The sequence below is a fragment of the Brachionichthys hirsutus genome, chromosome 18 (genome assembly GCF_040956055.1).
Source record: "Brachionichthys hirsutus isolate HB-005 chromosome 18, CSIRO-AGI_Bhir_v1, whole genome shotgun sequence".
Lineage (NCBI taxonomy): Eukaryota > Metazoa > Chordata > Actinopteri > Lophiiformes > Brachionichthyidae > Brachionichthys > Brachionichthys hirsutus.
The window spans coordinates 7,245,497-7,264,756 of NC_090914.1; the positions used below are offsets into that span (position 1 = coordinate 7,245,497).

Consider the following 19,260-nt stretch of genomic DNA (forward strand, 5'->3'; position numbering starts at 1 on the left):
CAACAACACAGTCGCTTCCGCTACTTATTACCAAAATAAGACTCTACGTACGTAACGAGGGATTCAATCAGATTATTTAGCTAATTTGAATATAAATTCAATTGATAAAGTTTCCGTGTATTGTATCTTCGTCGATATATCTTGCCGAGACCGAAACCGGTGCACGTTTTTGATCAGCCGTCAAACGGAGGCTTTTAATTTTTAGTGTGACCCCGGAAGAAAAACAAAAGTTCGAGTTCATCTCCTGCTCGCGCTGTGACGTCATTAGTAATGGACAGAAGCAAGTGGGACAGGATGCTCACCTGTTTTCAGGTAATTGTCCTCAGCCCTTCTTTAGATTTGCGACTTAATACCTGCAGTCGATGGATTTAGCTCTTTTTGGATTGTTTGGCTACTTTTGCTAACTACAAACGTCTGGCTAATTGTTGTTAGCATGTGAGTAGCTAGGTTAGTAACTAGGCTGTAGTTGACGGCGCTACAACTCATCTTTGCTTTTAGGCATCGGCACGTGGATATTTGGTGAGAAACGAAGTCCGCCGTGCACGAGAGGATTTTGAAGACGTTGTGAAAGAGATCGATGGGGTTTTGACCCATCTCGGGTGGTCAGGGGCGATCATTCCCACGCCCCACTTCACAGATGGTGTAAGTAGCAATGATTTGCCTGACGTGTGATTTTAATTACCCTCTCTGTATTATTAAAGCGATGTTTTTTGGTAGTGGTGGGTTGCTTTCAATATTGCAAGAGCAAAAATGAGGAATCAACTGGGCTTGTTCAAGTTTGATGGGAGACCTCTCATCCAGGAGGCTTCTACAGTTCCAAACTGATTTTGACCCGAACCCAAAAGATCAAATCCAATCTTCCCCAGTAAAGAGGCGCCTCGGTTCTGTGTGCTTTGCTTACACTGTTTATCGTGCTTCATCAGGAAGGCTCCCATCTACAACCCAGCAGCTCTATAAGCAAGCCTTTGAAGCCAAAACTAGATGCCAGTCCCCAGGGTCCATCAGTAATGACACCCTCAACACAGAAGACGGAGGCAGAGAGAGATGATTCACAGACCAAAGGCCAGGCCTCTCTTTCAAACAGCAGAGGGTATGGAGGAGGACAGACCGAAAGCATTGTGGTGGATAAAAATGGAGGGATGATGGAAAGCACCGGAGAATCCACCCCTGCCTGGAGCAGTTTGGAGTTGGATAGGAATCATGGAAACTCTGTCAAAGGTGAGCGCTGTGTACCGGTACATAAGCTGTAAGGTTCCACGCTCGTATTTTGTTTTTGTTTAATAATTTATTTTGAAAGTTCCATTATATTTTCCAAGAATATTAAAATATGCGACTGTGTTGATAGAATTCAAGACGGGTGACCAAAAGGAAACTGTCACAATGGGAGAAATAGCATTTCATGCTAGTTAATAATACATCCTAGCACAATTGGAGATTTTTTTTCTTCTACACCTTTTTAGGAGCCAAATGAAGAAACAAACAAAGATTTTGTTATTTACTTGCAGGATTTGGGTTCAGTCTGACTCTTGGAAAATTTCACGGTGAATTTCAGTCACTTTGAATTTGTAATCCTTTCTTCAGGTTCTCAGCAGTACCTCTTGGCCCGGGAGGTGCCCTGTAGCCCCGAAGCCCTGCGTCTCCACAGAAACACCCTGACCATGGAGCTCCTCTGGCTCCAGCAGGCCATTGACAGCAGGAAAAAGGTCAGAGGGAGATGTAGTGTTTCCCTACGTTTATTCAGCAGTGACGGCCTCCTGCTGCAAGAAAAAAAAATATTAAGTCAACTTTAAAAATGAGTCGGTGCAATGGGTTTAAGATGGCGCCACATCTATACCTGAGTAATAACCGTGTCATAATGTATGAAGTGCTTTATTAAGTACTCGAGTGCAATTTTATTTGAATGCAAGCATACAGTGAGTGTGTCGTTGTGTCTTCAAGGGTAGATAGATGAGTAGAAAAGCTTTGTTGCCATGCAACAGGTATTAGCTCACCCAAGCATTTGGATTATAAGCTACAATGATTAGTAGCGGTTAACCCTTCTCTCTCCTTCTCACAGTACATCTCTCTGAAGAATCAGCTGAGTGTGTCCTGACAGCAGAAGTAAGCAGAGCTGGATTTGATAATGTGAGACCAAAGGCCTGAACATCAGTCAGCTGAAGTCTGTTTAAGTTCACAAAATCTATATATTATATATGTTATTTGCACATGTGAAAAAAAACAATCAATAAATTATATTTTTATTTTAAGAAGCGTTTTCTTTCTTCTGTCGCTACTTTGGTGTCTTCTCTGAGATTGTTCTCACAATATAAATAATGTGGTTGAGGGAATTGCTTGAGCAGAGGAAGCGTTCATTCTCTGGATTCTGGGGAGGTCTTATTAGACAGAAGCTCAATTCTCTAGTTTGGATCATGAGCTGTGATCACCAGAAGTTCTGCCTGCAAATATTTCCCATCTACTGTCATCTTAATATCAACCTCTGTAAATAGCACCCTTCAATGCTAAACGAATAAAAACAAATATTAATTACATTATCCTGCAACTGTTTCAGTTAAACTCTTTGGTTTCCGCTTGTTTTTAAAATAATTTTGATTTTAATTATGGTTCTGCTCCCTCTCAAATCATGTATCCTAACTATTTTTTGTAAAAAAATAAAAAAACAATACAGACTGGGCTATCCTATTGATTCAGCTTGTAACACAGCAGCCCCCCCCCCATTCTCTCGTCCTCCGTCTGTCCCTTTTGTTGTGGTTGCTGCCAATGGTTTGGCCCGCAAAGCCAGTCATTGCTGTCATGCTGCCATAGCAACCAGGAAATACTCTACTCCGTTAGTGGAGTAGTGAATATATTTCAGGGGAAGAAAAAGAACAGAAGGTGGTGAGAGGGTGTCCAGACAGATCACAACAGAGGAGACGGATTTTCACTTTTGCCTTGAATTTCACAATTCCCTCGCTTCATCTTCCTCGAGACTCGTGAGTGACTTACGTCCGTATGGATCAATGTAATGTCTGTTTCTATCAGTGTGTGACTGGAAGAGGGCGTAATCCATAGACTGAATGCATATAGAGATGGCCAGGCGATGCAACTCGGATTAGTGAGTGGAGTTGCATGTACGTAGAGAGAGTCATGGCGTCCTGCGTGAACTCTAACAACCTTTCTAGGTCGTGTGTCCTCACTTGGCAGTAGCAGCTGCCTCAGAGATGGCTGCCAGCACAGCAGCCACATTACTGCCGCCCGTAAAGAGCGTGGTGGTGTACAGGAACGGCGACCGCTTCTACACCGGACGGCGGTTCGTTGTCAACCAGCGACAGGTGGCCACCATGGACGCCTTTCTGACAGAAGTGACGATGACCATCGGTGCTCCCCTTGCCGTCAGAAACCTGTACACCCCCAGGCAGGGCCACAGGGTCACAGGCCTGGAGGAGCTACAGACAGGGGCGCAGTATGTCGCTGCTGGCTTTGAAAAGTTCAAGAAAATAGAGTGCGTAAAAAAAGCATTTCACTTCAACCACGTTAAGGGTCATTTAAATGTAACCTACAAAGTAAATAATTCCCTTGATCACGCATGCTGTTTTCATTTAGCTACCTGAACACAGGAACCAAAAAGCTTCCCGCTGCGCGTGAAGAAACGCAGGTAGGCCTGTTTGTAAAATATGTGCTTACAGCTTATTTATAAGGTCAGCAGCCGCTCCAACACTCACTAATCCCAGTTTAAGCGGGAGGCACTGCAGATATTCCTATCAGGGGTGATCCATTTGAATTATTTCCCCAAATCAAACATGAAAATGACGCCATTATTTTCCACCACAGATAAGAGATAGGCTCATATTTGCCTGCAGTTTAGACGACATGTTGCGATGTTGTCCCTCTCATCAAGGTGATGACGACTGCCTTTAAATACAGACCACAAGCAGATAAAAACGTGTTCACGTTGTATTCTGACCCGCTGGAACGGATAACCGTTCTGTTTTTCGGAGGCAGAGTGCACCCCCCAGTCTTGAGCCATCAGTGTTATTTGTCTGAAAAACAAAAACAAAAGGAGTAGAGAGTAATTGTGTGTTCCTTGGGCGCCTGCCACTCGGAAAGCTGAGTCCTTAAAGTCTCACATGCCTGTGTTGTAGTTGCTGTGCAGGAATGCAGGAAGTGTGTCCGGACGTTGGTTATGTTTGATCCCTCTTGTGAAACAAAGAGTTATACTTTAACACAGTATAATCAAGGCTGTGTGCGTGTCCAGGCAGGCCCACGGCCCATTTTCTCGGCTCGATGACATTGTAAATGCATTAAATGGCTGCCACTGAAATTTAAAAAACGGTATTAGAAGAATACCGACGTCTGAGTTGGTCTGAGGACATCGATTAGACGCCGACATTGGCTCCAGATTTCATTAATATGGGACGGCATTGGCGACAGCCTCTGTCTGGAGCCCTCAGATTGGACGCGGCGTGCGACCGTGCTACCGGGACTGCAGCACTTCAGCTGGAACGAGAAGGACTTTTAATCGGTCATTAGAATTTTGGAATAATTCTGATTTCGTTTTGTCTTTTTGCTGTAAAAATGGACGGAATTGGACATTTTCAACATTGATGAAAAAGTCACAAAATTATGATGGTCTACACACAATACCATGAATCTGATTTTCTGATTTTCCTCTGTAGGCCAAAGTAACTCAGAGGCCAAATGTCTCAGCCAAATGGAGGATGTTCATACCTGTGCCTTGCATTTTACAGTGAGTTGGACATACTGTGCATATTGTATGTTCAAATGCACATGATTGTCCTTATTCTAAAATTAAAATTTTGTAAATATTTTCAATGTCCCAGATGATGAATCCTGTTGACGTTGGTGGCACCTGTATTTGTCCACCATTATATTAAAAGCTTTTATTAATACTGTTTAACATCTGAACATATTGAAACTATTGCTACAGATAGTCATTATCCTCAGAGGATAAACCCAAATGATTTTGGGTTCAATGACCACGTGAATTTGCCACCATGAAGTTCACATTTATGGTTTTATTTCAGCACCTATTGGAAGGATAGATTCAGGACACTTATTCATGCTCCCCTCAGGAGGAACTCGAACATTGTTCCCAATCTGTCAAGCTAGAATAACATGAGGAAAAGATCCCATTATGTCCATTGGTGAGGCAGAGAGAATGACTCCACTAACCCATAATCATATAAGGAATTGTATTACTGTATTTCAATTCAGTACTCTTGTAAAGAGAAAAATACTGACCCAAGTTTTCCTGCTCAGTGTTTTCCGTAATGGGGATCTGCTGTGTCCACCGTTCCGATTTATCATTCCTCGGCATATGCGGCAGGACCTGGAGCAGATCTTGAGTCTGATCACGGAGAAGGTCAGCTTACGAACCGGAGCTGTGCGTAGGTCAGTAGCTCGGACGGCTACATGCACACACACACACACTGTGGAATACAAACAGAGAGAGCTGGTTCATGTCAACCATGTGCTTCATCAGGCTCTGCTCTCTGGAAGGAGTGGCGGTGGCCTCAGCTGCTTTTCTGGAGACCGGCCACTGCTATGTTGCCGTGGGAACCGAGAGGTTCAAGAAACTTCCGTATGTGGAACTGTGGGTTTCAAAAGCTGCAGAGAGGTATTGTTATGCAAATGCCCTCTGACATAAATAATGTCAGACATGAGTAAAATCATAATATAAAAATGTCCTCGCACTTGTAAATTTTCCACTTTATGCACGTTTTCTTTATTTTATAGAAATTACAGAGGAAAGAGAAGACTTTTAAGGAGAAATGAGGTACCTTCAGTTTTTTGTTTTACCTTAGTTTCTTGGCAGCCTTGGCATCATCTGCCATCTTGTCTCGTAGAACAGGAAAACAGGAAACGGTCCAGATGATCAGTACAGTGACTCAGCTCTCCTGGACTCCCCTGAGGTTAGAAAAAGTGCAATAATGGGACAGTAATATATTGAATGCAGCACCAGTGAGGCAAAACTCTGCTAAGAGCATTTATATTATGACACTTTCAATGAAATATTCATTCACTTAATCGTCTGAATTTCAGTCTGATGGCCGGAGGGTGAAATCGACCGGCGATGAAGCTACAGCAACTCAGCAGAGGAGGAGGACAGAGGGAGCAGGCGAGACCGCCGAGCTCTTCAACAGGCCGGTTAAGGTCCGCGGTAACAGACGACAGCCAAGACCACCACTCAGCAACGGATCTGGTTAGGATGCCCCGACTTTGTGTGTCTAATTTTCAATCTAAAACACTCAAATTTGTAAAGAAATGTTGAGTTAGAGTCAGCAGGAGTTTTTGTTTTATAGTGAAGCCCAGCGTGTTTAAAAGAGCGGCACGGAAACGAAGGGAGGAGGTGCGAGGAGCCGAAGAGGTGCCAGACGATGAAAACACAGTTACAGAGCTTCCTGTAGATCAGGTTGGTTCTCAGTGACCTTATAACCTTAAAAATGAATTTATGAACATTAATCTTAATAGTTCTGTTTTTTTGTCTTCAGAGAATTGCAGAAATAGTGGAGGACGAAGCACTCAATGAGCAAAATGATCTTCTGCACGACACAGAGCAGGTGTGCATAAATCAGTTCATTGGAACAAAGCAGCCTTTCCCATTTACACACCGGACAGATGTAGAGAATAATGACATTTCAGAGGATGAATCCATGACAGTCTGGAAGATAAATACATTTTATGCTGCATATTTCTATCCAGAAGAAGAAAAAAATCAAACTGTTAGCTCAAAATAAATTCTACACTCATCCAATGTGTTTCGCCCATAAGCACTATTCCTGTCGACACAGATGTACTCGAGTCTGCATGTTTTTTTTCTCTAGAGCCACACACAGCCTTCAGAAAGTGAGCGACAGGATGAGGGAGGGCACCTTCACAAACACAATGGAAAGCATGTGAGTGGTTTAAATGTGTCCTCATAATTCTGTTCTTAAAATGCGTTCAAAATGTGTTTTTGTCCTGCAAGACGGCTCCTCCATCTGAGCAAGATGGTGCGAAAGATACAGAAAAGTCTGCCGAGACTGAGGAGACTACTGCTGAAGCGCCGGTACAGGGCATCGTTGGCTCGAAGCAATCTGGAACAGCTTCCTTAAAAAGGCAGTCAGCAATCAATCTGCCTCTTTTCCCCCAAAGGAGCCTGAGCTGAATCAGATTTCCTTGAAGTCGCGACCTACGCCGGCCACCTCTCAGGGAATGGGCACGGAAAACAAGGCAGGTTCACCCCCACCTCACCGGAAGCACTGCGTTTATTCCAAATTATTTCATACAGTATTAATTTCTCCAACAGGACGCCCCGCCGTCGATTACAGCGGAAGAGAACAACCGCTAGGTCACATCGTGAGGAGTCTGCCTACAGCCTCGCCTGATAAACCACCGAGCGCTGCTCCTGCAAGGACCCTCGTGGCTCTCTGAATGTTCCATTTGTGTTGGAAGAGTCAAAAATGTCAAGACTCGACATAAGTAGGAACAATGTTGAGTGGAGAGATTAATTTGCTGCTTGGTTTGTACGTTAGAAACAATATTCCGAGTGTATTCTGATTTGGGGGGGAAACAAATCAGTAACAAATCCGGCTTAAGTTGTGTTTTTGCCAACCATTTATTAATAAAATATCAACACATCATCAGCGATGCAAACAGCAAAGTAATTGAAAACTCATAGATATATTTTTCTATGTACATGGCCGTTTGTCAAATCACAAGAGAAACAAACAGACATTTGTCTCTTGTCCCTCCAAACACACACACACACACACACACACACACACACACACCGGCGAATAGAAGGCCTCAGAAGTTACACGTTCTCCTTAAACCAGGAGGCTGCATCTAATCGGCCTCGTCCATGTTTGTATGCGATCGACAGGTTTCATGGAAAGGTATTTTGAAACCCCACACGATTCTCCCACCGTCGCTAAAGAGTCGTCATCCAAGTCTAAATCGTCCGACCCGCTCCTGCCCTCGCTCTGCTTTGGCCGGTCTTTCTGAGGAAATGGCGTGAATGCGTTGCAGAAATGTTATCCTTTCAGTAAAGAGCCTGCTGCCCGGTGTCATCAAAGGAGCTCACAACGCACAGAGTGACGCCAGCCATGGTGAGGAACATTCCCACAACAGCTTCTGCAGAATGAGGGTCAGAAAGAGCACACCTTTAAAAAAGACAGAACAATTCAGAACAACTTTTTTTTCTGAGAGCAGCTCTTGATGTTCCGGTAATTGGCTTCTAAAATATCCACACATGTTCCAATGGCCACTTTCCAGTGTGATGCTGTAACGTTAAGCATTTTAGCATAGATTTATCCAAGTGGGTATCGACATCTCTTTCTCCGGCCTGCTGATTTCCAGCGAGCCAGAGCGCAGCATGAATACGAGTCACTTACGTTTGCCTCCAAACTCTTCACCCAGTAGCTTGCCAGTCAGCAGAGTGCAGATGAAGGTGAGCGAGTTGGCCACAGGAACAGCGAAAGATAATTCTGGATGAGACGTGGGAAGAAATACGATTTCATCATCTTCAACCAACTTAGCTTAAAAACGAGGACAAGTAATACAAGTGTGTGTTTGTTCGTGTAATTACATGTAAATATGGGGTTTTATTGAATAACAACAGTAATATCATGTATAATATGTGCTTTCCATAATTAAAACTGTACATTTTATGTGAATAATCAATCAAGCAAGTAACTTTTTGAAGCACAAAGCACAATAAATAATGAACCTCTTTTGACATGCAAGTAAATTAATCTTATCGTAAATAGATTATATTAACATTGAATAACTGAACCCATTCATCAGACAGCGGCGATGATGATTCCAGGTGCGCCTCACCTGTGCGGGAGAGCGTGTAATAGTAGATCAAAGAGCCGCTCTGGTTCAGAACAAATGGCACCAGGTACTGGGGGGAAAGGGTGGAATACAGGATAAGTCGTGGCTTCACTCAGCAGCGGGCAGAGATCAGGTCTGGGGATTTAACCTTGAGGTTGAAGAAGAGGAACTTGGCTTCGGCCAGCAGCTGAGAGAGTTTGTTGCTGTGCGTCACGTCCTCGATCCCCTCGGCGCCCCTCTTCAGGAGGGGGTTGGTGCAACCCCAGAGCGCCGAGACCAGGAGGAGAGCCAGGAGCTCCGCTGCAACGCAAGACAACCACCATGACGTGCTTAATATCCGGCTCGGTGCGCCACTGGAGCACGCCGAGCTTATACTTCCTTAGCATTACGCGCCTCTCACCTGCGGTCACCATCGCGCTGTCACCGGAAGGAACCACAGGATGGCGGCTTCTGGGACTCCGTGTTTATCATCGCTGATATTTCACATGACTTAAAACGGAGAAACGAATCCACTGGAATAAGCAAACCGTTTCAGGACGGCAGTGTAAACTGAACCATTTTGCAGAACGCTGTTCCGGTATTATTAGATGTTGTCCCGAAATGAACCAGCTGAGGGCGCAATACAACACGCAGGAGTGTTGTCCTTTTGATCATTCTATCAAAGCTTTTGCTTGCTTTCCTCCAGCTTCCATTTTATTGGTGGAAATAGAATTTAATTTAAGAAAGAGTCTTTCTTAAATTGCAAATATGAATTTTATTTTTAATCTAATTTCATTTGATGGACCAAAACAAACAAAAACACGGAGCCATGTAAATAAAGTGCTAAATCCCTTAACATTAAATTATTAAGGATTCACATCAAAATGTTCTGTTGACATCCACAAAATATCTTTGTGTTTCCTTTGACATACAAGGTGCAAATAAAATAAGATATTTTTATATGTATGTATGAAGAAAAACAGATTGGAGAGAATCTGAGTTTGATATATTTAGTCAGTGAAACCATCAGTGTCACATCTGCTTTAAAAGCCTTTTCACACTGCCTGTGTTTCCCCTGAAGGGTTTACTAACTCCACATTTTCTTCTTCAGAAATGTACAGACTTAAAATAATGTAAAGTCTTTACAATCACCACTACACATTTCCTTCATTACAACGGTAGCGATGGGGAAAAGTTACGGTAAGAAAGGCGTGGGATATTCCGAACACTGACTGCAGTCAAAAAGCAGTTAACAAAAAAAAAAAACTGTTAGTTTTCCGCTCAAGAAACATCCTTCATGATCTGTTGAGTCTGTTTATGGCACAGTTTTGCCCACCGAGAAGAGGCCGGGGTGCTGCCGGTGTGCAGCCACCAGCCGTGGCTCAATGGGTGGAGATACTGACGGTGACATCACCGATGAGCTTTCACGAGATTCAGTCAGCACACAGTCACAAATGAGAAGAAGGCCTGTTGGTTGACCGTCTCGCTGCTATGTATTTCCCTCTGATGGAGCGTCATGTATGGTGGCCTCAGTGGATCCGCTGTTGGTGCTAAACTGCTCTACGTTGTTGTCCTCCACGCTGCTCAGCTCCGCCCTTGGCAGCCTGAAGCTGTTCTCTGATAAGGGGTTTGAATTGTCGACGCTGCCTGACACAGAGCTGACCGGCATGGGGCTCAGAGGTATGCTGCTTTGTCCTGGGGAATGTCCCGCCTTGTGACGAGGTTTGGAGCCTCCGCTGGCTCCCAGGACTCTGGAAACACGCGTGTGCCTGGCAACAGGTAAACAATGATGTTAAGCAACAATAATAAGAGGCAATTATTGAGCAATGCGTCATGTATGACGGGTATTCCCTCCAAGTCACTGAACAAAGTCATGTCAGAAGGCTTATTATTTCAATTACCAAAGGTATAAAAGCATAACCATGCATGTTTTTTTTTTCTATTTCAATGATGTCAGAGACTCCAGACTCCAAGATAAAAAACAAAAAACAAAACAGAAGTCAGATTCTACTTGAATCATTTAAAAAAATATAGCACACCTTTCCGTCTCACATTTACTACAAAAGATTGTGTCATCGGACGGGAATGTGCACCTACTTGTTATATGTCTTCATAATAATTAGCAGAATGGCAAGAAGGACGATGACGCCTATGACGATGACAGCGATCATCGCCCCAGAGCCTGAGAATGCAGGGAGGAAATGGTGAACGGTTGTTACTCAGTTGTATCCACTAAAATGCACACGCTGCACACACACATTCCCTCTGCTCCATGTGTGTGCACTCACAACGATGGCAATAATCACAAGCAAACACAGCATTACAAATATTTTGTATTTCATGCATCGGCACCACTCCTGCACCAACTACCCTAACGATAGGTTTTCGTATCATATTTTTAGTTTGGTAGTCTCTGCGGTGATGTAGAGGTTGAGAGCTGCTGGTATATTCACAACAAACCAGGGTGGATTTTAATGAATGAAACAAACGTGAGATATCCTTACTTTGGATGAGAATTTGTTCTCTGGACTTGGTGACATTGGCCGAGTTTGAAGGCACTGTCGTGTTGGTCTCAGGCGAGACAGTTGAGGCTTGCATCTTCAGTAACAACCTGAAAAAAAATACAAATATTCAAATGTGTATTCTCTAAAATCAGGATTAGGCAGGAATTCCTTGTTTCACTATTTGTTAACCAAGCAGAAGAGCAAGCATGAGGAAATGGTGTGTGTGAAAGGAAGATTTAACAGTAGATCGAGAGGGCGTGGCACCAATGACTCAACGCTCCACAGGATGGAGGATCCTGAACAGATCATGCATCAATTACGAATCATTTAATTTACCTCTGCCAGGTGGAGGTGCTAACCAGTTTGCAGTTAGCATTAAGGGCGTTTTATAACATGCAAATGACTGCAGGAACTCACTGCCGACATCTCCCCATAACCTTTTGTGTTTGCTCTACATCTACTGACTCTGAGATTACACAACAAGTTCATTGTCGCCACGTCTGCTAAAGCTTTCTGTGGTTTTGAAGTTGGACCACAACAGTTTTGTGACTTGCACAACATGAATGTTACAGATGTGTAACACACCCCATTTTGCAGGTGTCCTAGAATATACTCAGGTAATCATGGAGCAATGACTTAAGCATACAGTATATTTGATATTTAGAAAAAGAAACTAGAAAAGCACTCGGAGAGCGCAGACACACAGGAGGTCAGGGCGGCACCTGTAACTGATACTTCCCCCACATCATGATAATACACACATTACGTGGGCATGCTCAAATATATAAAACTCCTCTTAAAATTATTAAAGGCACCATCACAATTATTTTATTTTCCAGTGACATTTTCTAAAAACGATGCTCACATAAAGTTAGTTAATATTTTGTTCACCGAGCCTTTGTTTTAGGAACGTCAATCGTACAACGTCACAGATTCATGACTCAAAGATGTAGGCGCTGGAAAACTATAATTAGAAAATCTGCATCCTCATAATGATGAATAATTTACATTGCCTGGTTTGTTGCTCTTGTCTAGAGAATAGTGGATTCTGTCCAAAACAGTGTTGCAGCATCTGTTTGTCTCTTCGATGCCCAGAAACATCTTGTGCAAAGAAAAATACCAAGAGAGTAAGAAAAACAAGGCATCAAAATGCTCCTCCAGAGTGCTCGTATGGACACACACACATTTTATATATGTACGTTTTCAAAATGTATTTCAATTATGAGAGTCTCCTTTTTCTTTTATTATGCAATATGTACATTAATACAGTGCCTTGTGTAATTTAACCATTATTGGAGCGTAAAGGTTTACATTTCACCTCAAAGCTGTTATAGCATATCCTGGAGCTATTGTTAAAGGACCATTTACAACCCAATGCATCATCACTCATTGACTTTGAAAACGAAATGGCATCAGGACAGAGAGCGCGATCCAAGCATGTGAAAATATTCCACAAGCTAGGATTTGTATCTTTTTTTCTCGCTGAGATGTCTTGGAAAACAAGTCAGGATTTTAATTGTATGTTGAAAATGAAGACGCGACGCCGACACTCGATACCCTTCTCCAGCTTCCTTTTCAGGGACAGCAAATATGACGCAACTCTCACAGTGTTGACATACAGCATAGATATTAGTTCTGAAATATGTCACTATTGCTGTTTGCAGAGGTGACAGCTTCTGATAAGTAGATAACTGATCATGTGCTGTATAAGGCTGGCAGCATCATCGCTTCTGTAACGTGGGGGGGGGGAGAGAGTACAATGTGCAGCTACAGTCAGGTTCATTCATTCGTACTAAATGAATGGGTTCTTAGTTGTTTTATATTCGCCCCACAAGTTCCATGACAATCCGCTGAGCTTTTTTTGTGTAATCCTGCTGAGAGTCAAACACACAAATGAAACGAAACGGATCCTTTTTTAGCAGAGATGAAAAGCAATAAATAGCTTTTTTTTATTGACTCCACCTACAGCCTCTCCTCTGTCCCATCCTTCTCCACCGTCCTTTAGTTCAGTTCTCCATCCTCAAAAAGCTGCTACCAATGGATTTATCAATGAGCTTTAGAGGAACTGATGGGCACAACCGTTGTACCTCCCTGCGCTCCTTTGTACTTAGAAGGTGCCGAGCTAGCTGTGGGAAGCATAAAATAAATAATAATAATAATAACAACAACAACATTGTTAACTGAGATTCAGTTAAGCACAGAATGACGACAACTAACGCGACGACTTTGTTCTGTTGTCAGCGTCTGCTTCCTCATTGGCCGGTCCTCTCCACCGTGTAACGTTCGCTTGTTTGTTGTTCCACACATTTAAAACTTCAGGTTCAATATCCTATCTTCCACCCTCAGTAAACACAGCATTTATTGGTCTGTTCATGAAGAAGACTCGACACGGAACAGGAACAAGTTAGTTTCCTCTTTTATATACGAGGAAAAACCGGACAACGCCATCGACCGGCTCACCGATTTCCCCGACACACATGTTCAGCCTCGCGCTCAGCGCGACACGGGTTCATGCGTGGGTTCATAAACACGTTCAAAGCATGTGCTTCATCAAATAATGGCAGGAGTCAATATTTGAGCAGTCAATTTGAGGCAGCTTAATAAGACACAGGTGCTATTAGTTCAGCCATGGAAGAACGGGCAGAAGGTCGCAACTGAGGTGGCCAGCATCACGCCAGATGTAAATTTACCGTATCATTTGTTCTCCAAAGGTCAAACTGAAGAGGGATTCAGCTGCGGCCTTTATCCGTCATCACACGGACGAATGGATGTGAATGATGGCGTGACATTAGAGATTCCAAAAGAGATGTGTGTAGAAAATGTAAATTATTTTTTACAGCATGAAGAACGCATAAGCATCTTCATTGTTTAAGGTATAGGTGCAATTTGAATGCTACCATTGAAAACGATAGCACCGTGAATTGGCTTCACTGATGACGGGCAGCTGTCTGTCTCGCTTCGGCGGCCTGGACGCTGATCGGCGAGCTTTCAGTTATTGCGTTTTGTAAAATATTTTTAAAAACTGAAAATTAGAACAGCTCCTTTAAGCAGTAGTTTAAATATGAAACATTGGGATTACTCTGCTCAGGTTGATTTGTACTAAATCTGTTGGTAGGGGTCACAGATGAAAATCACATGACTGAGCGAAATGCTTCTGAATAGGGTCATTTAACACACATCTGGGTTGTGATTTTCAACGCAAGAAAATTCTAAGTAACATGATCTTATTGTAAGATCAATATTTCAAATATAACATTAAACCAGTCGAAATTCACGTAGTTTCATTTTCAGGCGTCCAATGTTTGATCATTTCAGGACTTTAGCTCCCGGAAAACTTTGATGCATTAGATTAGGCCCCTTGCTATGCATGGTATGCTTTCTGCGGCTGGACAATAAAGCATATTTTCAAACAATGCTTATCAGACTTGAAGACGATAACAGAAGAAAGCTCACACAAAGGAACTGCGCTTATCTTCCACACAGCCAGCCGGATGCTAATTTTCTATTTCATATGAAAATCTTCAACTCATTTTGCCGTTGCACGTTGGTTCGTGGTGAAACGGCTGCAACCTCATGATCACATATTCCTTCATTTGTGCAGTATTAAAATGAGCATTGTAGTGTGTTAGTTTGGCTACAACTTAAGGTACCTGTTCGGACATCATCGCCACACCACTACTAGGATCTGAAAACACTGATGAGCTCTGGATTCACGCGGGACGTACATGAAAACAGAAGCCACGTCTTCCCAGCAATGAGACACAAGACACTTCTAGAGCTCCTCAGAATGCTATTTCCTCTCACCAGAGACTCACAAAAATCCTCAACTACTAGCAAAGAAAATTTAGATGAAAGCCAGATCTGCAGATAAGTTGGTGTTAAAAGCAATTACTACTTATAGGCTTACCTAGTCGTCTCCTCTTGGTTTTAAACCCAAGCCTTCTCTGGATGGGAGTCTGAGCAGCACAAAGCCCCCTCCCTCAGCTGACTGAGGGGGGCATAGTCCACCGTTGATGGTCACAGCACATCTGGGTGGTATGAACTGCTCCAACAAAGGAATATAAGTCTCTGTTACTGCGTCACAGAAAGGACTACAGAGTATGAAAACAATGAGAGATACCTCTGCGAGCGTGATAATCAGTGTTCAGGCAAAGAGGAGGAGGAGGACAGTGAAGAGAAGGAGGTTCCACACTTGTTCTTTGTTGATCCTGAGCTGCATGTTACTGAAACCAATAAAGTCAGGTAGCTGGTTTTTCAGGTCCTTCCTTCCAGCCCTGAGGCGTGCCGTGGCGATGATGAAAAAAGCGAGGCTCCTCTCCAGACTCTCGCCGTGACATCAGCCTCTCAAATTCCGTCTGGCTGCATCTCACAGGAGCGCCGGGCTTTGTGCAAAACAAAGATTTGAAGGCAAAAAATAAAACACCTGTTGAGTGTGTGTGCAGCTGCGCATTCCTACACCATGTGCATGTGTATCAAATAAATAAATAATACTATTATTTCCTTTCACCTGAGGTGAATAGTAAGAGTGGATGTTTTTGCATGCGCTGCTCGAGTGTGTGATATTTCAAAGGTATCACAAATCTATTGATCTTTGCACGCACAGGTTTTATGCATGTAGTTGAAAATTAACTGTAAATTACAGCACTTGTCCAAAGGGTACTGGGCGTGTTTGTCAAAAAAGATAAGGTGTTCAACAGCATTTTCTTATTGTGGGACAATGGACATTCAAAACGTTGGCAGGCTTTGTATGGAAAGTGTCCACCAGAGAGGAAAATATGTCTTCTTGTATATTATTCTTAATTTACCGAGCTCAGCTGCCTTATTGGCAGAACAAGCCGCTGTTCCACGCCATTCTTGGTATAGCCTTCCACCAGCAGTGAAAGCAAGAAGTCAGGATTGCACCTCAGGTTACCACAGTGGGGTGTGTGTGCGTGGTGGGGGGTGGGGGGAGATGAAGTCATATTTGAATTAAGAGGAAACCAACTACAAAGGATCTCTTGATTCTACTATTATTATTTAACAACCATTCTGGCTACAGAGCGCTACTTGTGATCCCTGCTCTGTGTGAATCTGGGGAGTGCCTTTAAAGGAATCCGGAGTCGCTGGCCACGCTAACCTGATCCGTGCCTCTTAGGTGAACGTGCATCTTCACATTCAACAGTGAGGGCCATTGTGAAAAGGAATTCCTGAATCCCGGCACCGTGAAGAGAGGGCTTTTTGTGTCATGTGGGAGGAGGCAGCGGGGCAGCTCGTTGAAAGCTGTCCTCTCTAAATGTTAAAAACTGACCGCGCTCCATTGTGTTATCTTCAGACTATTAATTATGCCGGCGGTGATGCCTTCATGAACTTGGATCCTCTGCATACTTTCTTCTTGATATTTAGCATTGCACAGGTTAAGAAGTGCAGATCTTCACTTTCACTAAAATATCAGGTGTTGTACAAAGATGAATATATTTTCTTTGCGGGCAAATATTTTGGCTTTCTTGCTTTTTCTTTTGTTACACAATACCCAACTCAAGTCTTCTTTTGCATCCTGTGTCTGTGTCTCCATAATAAGGTAACGAATGCTCTAAAATAAACAACACTAAACGGATCTTTTAAGAAGAACTCTTTATGTATTTTTCCAAGTGAAACAAATGGCTGTTATACTACACAAATAGAAGCAGATACCGCAAGAGACAGAGACCATCTCAGAGAAATAAGTACAGAACATGAAAATACACATACCAGTATCGAACTGTAAATTATTGCTTTGTTTTGCTACTGTGTTTTCTGGATTCCCACAATACGAGACACGATATTCATACTTCAACATAAACAGCAAAACAGTGACAAACGGTTGACCTTGTCAGCAGATGTTCCCCAGAAACGAGAGAAACATTCAGAGTCCATGTTGAGCACAAACACAATGACAGCTGATTTGATCGAGCATCATCAGGACTCACTGTTACACATTTTTATTTTCATTTTCATTACGACGTTGCCGAGAGAAGCTGTAACAAACTGCACACTGGGACTGGCCTCAGCAGAAAAAAGAAAAAAACAAACAAACACTTGGCATATGTACTGTACATAAATATACATTTTCGATTTAACTGTGTCCAGAATGTATCCATGACGACAGTAAAAAAAAAAAACGTCACCAGCATCTTCCTCGTGCTCCTCCCAGCTCCATCATTCAAATGTGTATTTTTCTTTTCTTTTTTTTAACTTTGACAGCTTTACTCTTGTGCCAATAAAACTGCAGCCTCCAACGCGGTGCCTTTCAAAGAGCCGCTTTAACTTTCTCAGATTAATGTTTCCTGTGGACAAAAGACACTGATTTTTACCCTGCAAGCGTCATCATGCCTAATTTAAATCCTACAACTGTACTGCGTCGTCTGCATCATCGCGGCAGATCCCAAAAAAGGCTTGAAATTCATACCGAGAGTCACACTCGCAAAAGAGGAAGCAGAGTGTTTCCCCTCACTGCGATATGCTGGTGGAAAGGCTAAGCGGGTGTTCAGCTTGAGATAAAAGAAACACAGATGAGAACGAAACAAAGAAAATACAATGTGATTCCTGCTTTTTCTAAAAGACAAATTTTCTGCAGAGAAAACACTGACAAAGACGAAACACTGGCAGTAAAGTGCTCACATGCAGATGGACTGGGTTTCTTTTTTTTTTTGCAAACAAATGTTGTGATACAGCAAAAAGGGTCTTTTTTTAGACGTCGTGCTGCTTAATGATGAAAAAGATTCAGACTCAACCCGAAAGCCCTGTAAGGAACGTTTTGTTGACGTCGCACTAAAATACTTAAATAAGAATGATATGAAAATGTGGCAAAAATAAGCAAAAATAATATTTAAATGATTCCATTTTGATTGAAATAAACTTCACACTGGAAAAAACACAACAACGTGTTAATAGGCAATCAATAGTACTGCAGATAAGTTGGGAAAATAACATTTCCTTCACCTCATTATACATTTGAGCCTGAAAAAAAAAATCATTCGACGTTGTCATGACAACGTGAGGTGAATGAATGCTTTGGTTGATATCTCATGAGGCTACCTAGCTGTCCCTTTTCTCAGCAAAGAAATGCTTCCAGGTAAACTATAAAATCTAAAATGACTATTTCCACATGTCTACTGCACAGCTATTTACACGAGAAGCGTGCGGCATTCAGGTGCACGGCAGGAAACGGTCGCTTGGAGATATCAGGAGATACTCAGTGCAAAACAAGCAGCAGGTTTCCGAAGAAGCCATGAGACACGGAACGTAGGTTTGATCCAACAACCGAGACGAGACGAGATAAATAAAATCAACATCTCAAACCCCTTTAAAAAATAAATATGAAGGGGATGAAACTGTCTCTTATCCATCAAATCCAAACTAAAGTAACAAATGCAAATGTTCCATCAAGTCGACGGCTGAACCGTCGGATTTACACAAAAACCATTCAGCCTTTTGTCACAAGGACAATATGCTCGAACATCAGAAGCGTCACACGAAGTCCCTGTCATCACAAACGACAATAAAAAAAAACACTTCAGCGCCTCATCTACAGATGTAACGAAGCATGCAAAGAGTGTCGGGGTATCAAATACATCGTAAGAATATACATCTAATCGTTTAGCAAAAAAACACCTCTCCCCAAAAAAAAAAGACAAAAGCAAAAACAAACCAAAGAAAGAAAGTCAAAACAACAACCACAACTCTGTTAGTCACAAATGGCGCTTCGTGCTGTGTGATGTTAAAGAGGTTCCATTTTCTGGATATATCTCGTCAGTATTTGTGTTTTCCGTACGTTTTTTCAGTAATATAGTATATACATGCAGGCAAGAACGGGAGACATCACACAACCTTGATGCAAGCTGAAGCGACACACTGGCAGATATCAAAATGAATGAAAAAGAAGAGAAAAATATACATTTATAGATCATCTGAAAACACCACTTTGTATAAAAAAAAAAGGAGAAAA

The 19,260-nt window shown here is 42.5% G+C and overlaps 4 protein-coding genes across 4 annotated transcripts; 2 read left to right on the forward strand and 2 right to left on the reverse strand.

Moving 5' to 3' along the window:
- Positions 1 to 252: 252 nt before the first annotated feature.
- Positions 253 to 2,623, forward strand: iqcc (IQ motif containing C). The gene is made up of 5 exons (XM_068752404.1): positions 253 to 312; positions 499 to 642; positions 924 to 1,218; positions 1,582 to 1,703; positions 2,057 to 2,623. The coding sequence occupies exons 1-5, from the start codon at positions 271 to 273 to the stop codon at positions 2,090 to 2,092; spliced, it is 639 nt and encodes a 212-aa protein (XP_068608505.1). The 5' UTR covers positions 253 to 270; the 3' UTR covers positions 2,093 to 2,623.
- Positions 2,624 to 3,197: 574 nt separating this feature from the next.
- dcdc2b (doublecortin domain containing 2B) lies at positions 3,198 to 7,983 on the forward strand. Its single transcript, XM_068752108.1, has 14 exons — positions 3,198 to 3,478; positions 3,580 to 3,631; positions 4,653 to 4,723; positions 5,257 to 5,388; positions 5,480 to 5,614; positions 5,734 to 5,773; positions 5,844 to 5,909; positions 6,040 to 6,199; positions 6,300 to 6,409; positions 6,489 to 6,557; positions 6,822 to 6,893; positions 6,965 to 7,045; positions 7,132 to 7,213; positions 7,862 to 7,983. Exons 1-14 carry the CDS (start codon positions 3,198 to 3,200, stop codon positions 7,981 to 7,983), a joined length of 1,473 nt encoding a protein of 490 aa, XP_068608209.1.
- tmem234 (transmembrane protein 234) lies at positions 7,635 to 9,227 on the reverse strand. The gene is made up of 5 exons (XM_068752345.1): positions 9,215 to 9,227; positions 8,963 to 9,114; positions 8,818 to 8,884; positions 8,373 to 8,465; positions 7,635 to 8,112 (listed from the first exon to the last, which is right to left on the reverse strand). Exons 1-5 carry the CDS (start codon positions 9,225 to 9,227, stop codon positions 8,021 to 8,023), a joined length of 417 nt encoding a protein of 138 aa, XP_068608446.1. The 3' UTR covers positions 7,635 to 8,020.
- A 1,055-nt stretch (positions 9,228 to 10,282) lies between these two features.
- ncmap (non-compact myelin associated protein) lies at positions 10,283 to 11,391 on the reverse strand. Its single transcript, XM_068752109.1, has 3 exons — positions 11,298 to 11,391; positions 10,891 to 10,975; positions 10,283 to 10,562 (listed from the first exon to the last, which is right to left on the reverse strand). Exons 1-3 carry the CDS (start codon positions 11,389 to 11,391, stop codon positions 10,283 to 10,285), a joined length of 459 nt encoding a protein of 152 aa, XP_068608210.1.
- Positions 11,392 to 19,260: the final 7,869 nt, after the last annotated feature.

Excerpts from the sequence above, each read along its gene's own strand:
- iqcc (XM_068752404.1), top strand. The coding sequence starts at position 271 with ATGGACAGAAGCAAGTGGGACAGGATGCTCACCTGTTTTCAG. Across the intron at positions 313-498 it reads GGATGCTCACCTGTTTTCAG|GCATCGGCACGTGGATATTT; the intron begins GTAATTGTCCTC and ends CTTTGCTTTTAG. Across the intron at positions 1,704-2,056 it reads CCATTGACAGCAGGAAAAAG|TACATCTCTCTGAAGAATCA; the intron begins GTCAGAGGGAGA and ends TCCTTCTCACAG.
- dcdc2b (XM_068752108.1), top strand. The coding sequence starts at position 3,198 with ATGGCTGCCAGCACAGCAGCCACATTACTGCCGCCCGTAAAGAGCGTG. Across the intron at positions 6,200-6,299 it reads ACCACTCAGCAACGGATCTG|TGAAGCCCAGCGTGTTTAAA; the intron begins GTTAGGATGCCC and ends TTTGTTTTATAG. Across the intron at positions 7,046-7,131 it reads AGACTACTGCTGAAGCGCCG|GAGCCTGAGCTGAATCAGAT; the intron begins GTACAGGGCATC and ends TTTCCCCCAAAG.
- tmem234 (XM_068752345.1), bottom strand. Across the intron at positions 8,466-8,817 it reads TTACACGCTCTCCCGCACAG|AATTATCTTTCGCTGTTCCT; the intron begins GTGAGGCGCACC and ends CGTCTCATCCAG. Across the intron at positions 8,113-8,372 it reads TGAAGAGTTTGGAGGCAAAC|AAGCTGTTGTGGGAATGTTC; the intron begins GTAAGTGACTCG and ends CTCATTCTGCAG.
- ncmap (XM_068752109.1), bottom strand. The coding sequence starts at position 11,391 with ATGCAAGCCTCAACTGTCTCGCCTGAGACCAACACGACAGTGCCTTCA. Across the intron at positions 10,976-11,297 it reads AGAACAAATTCTCATCCAAA|GCTCTGGGGCGATGATCGCT; the intron begins GTAAGGATATCT and ends CTGCATTCTCAG. Across the intron at positions 10,563-10,890 it reads ATTATGAAGACATATAACAA|GCACACGCGTGTTTCCAGAG; the intron begins GTAGGTGCACAT and ends ACCTGTTGCCAG.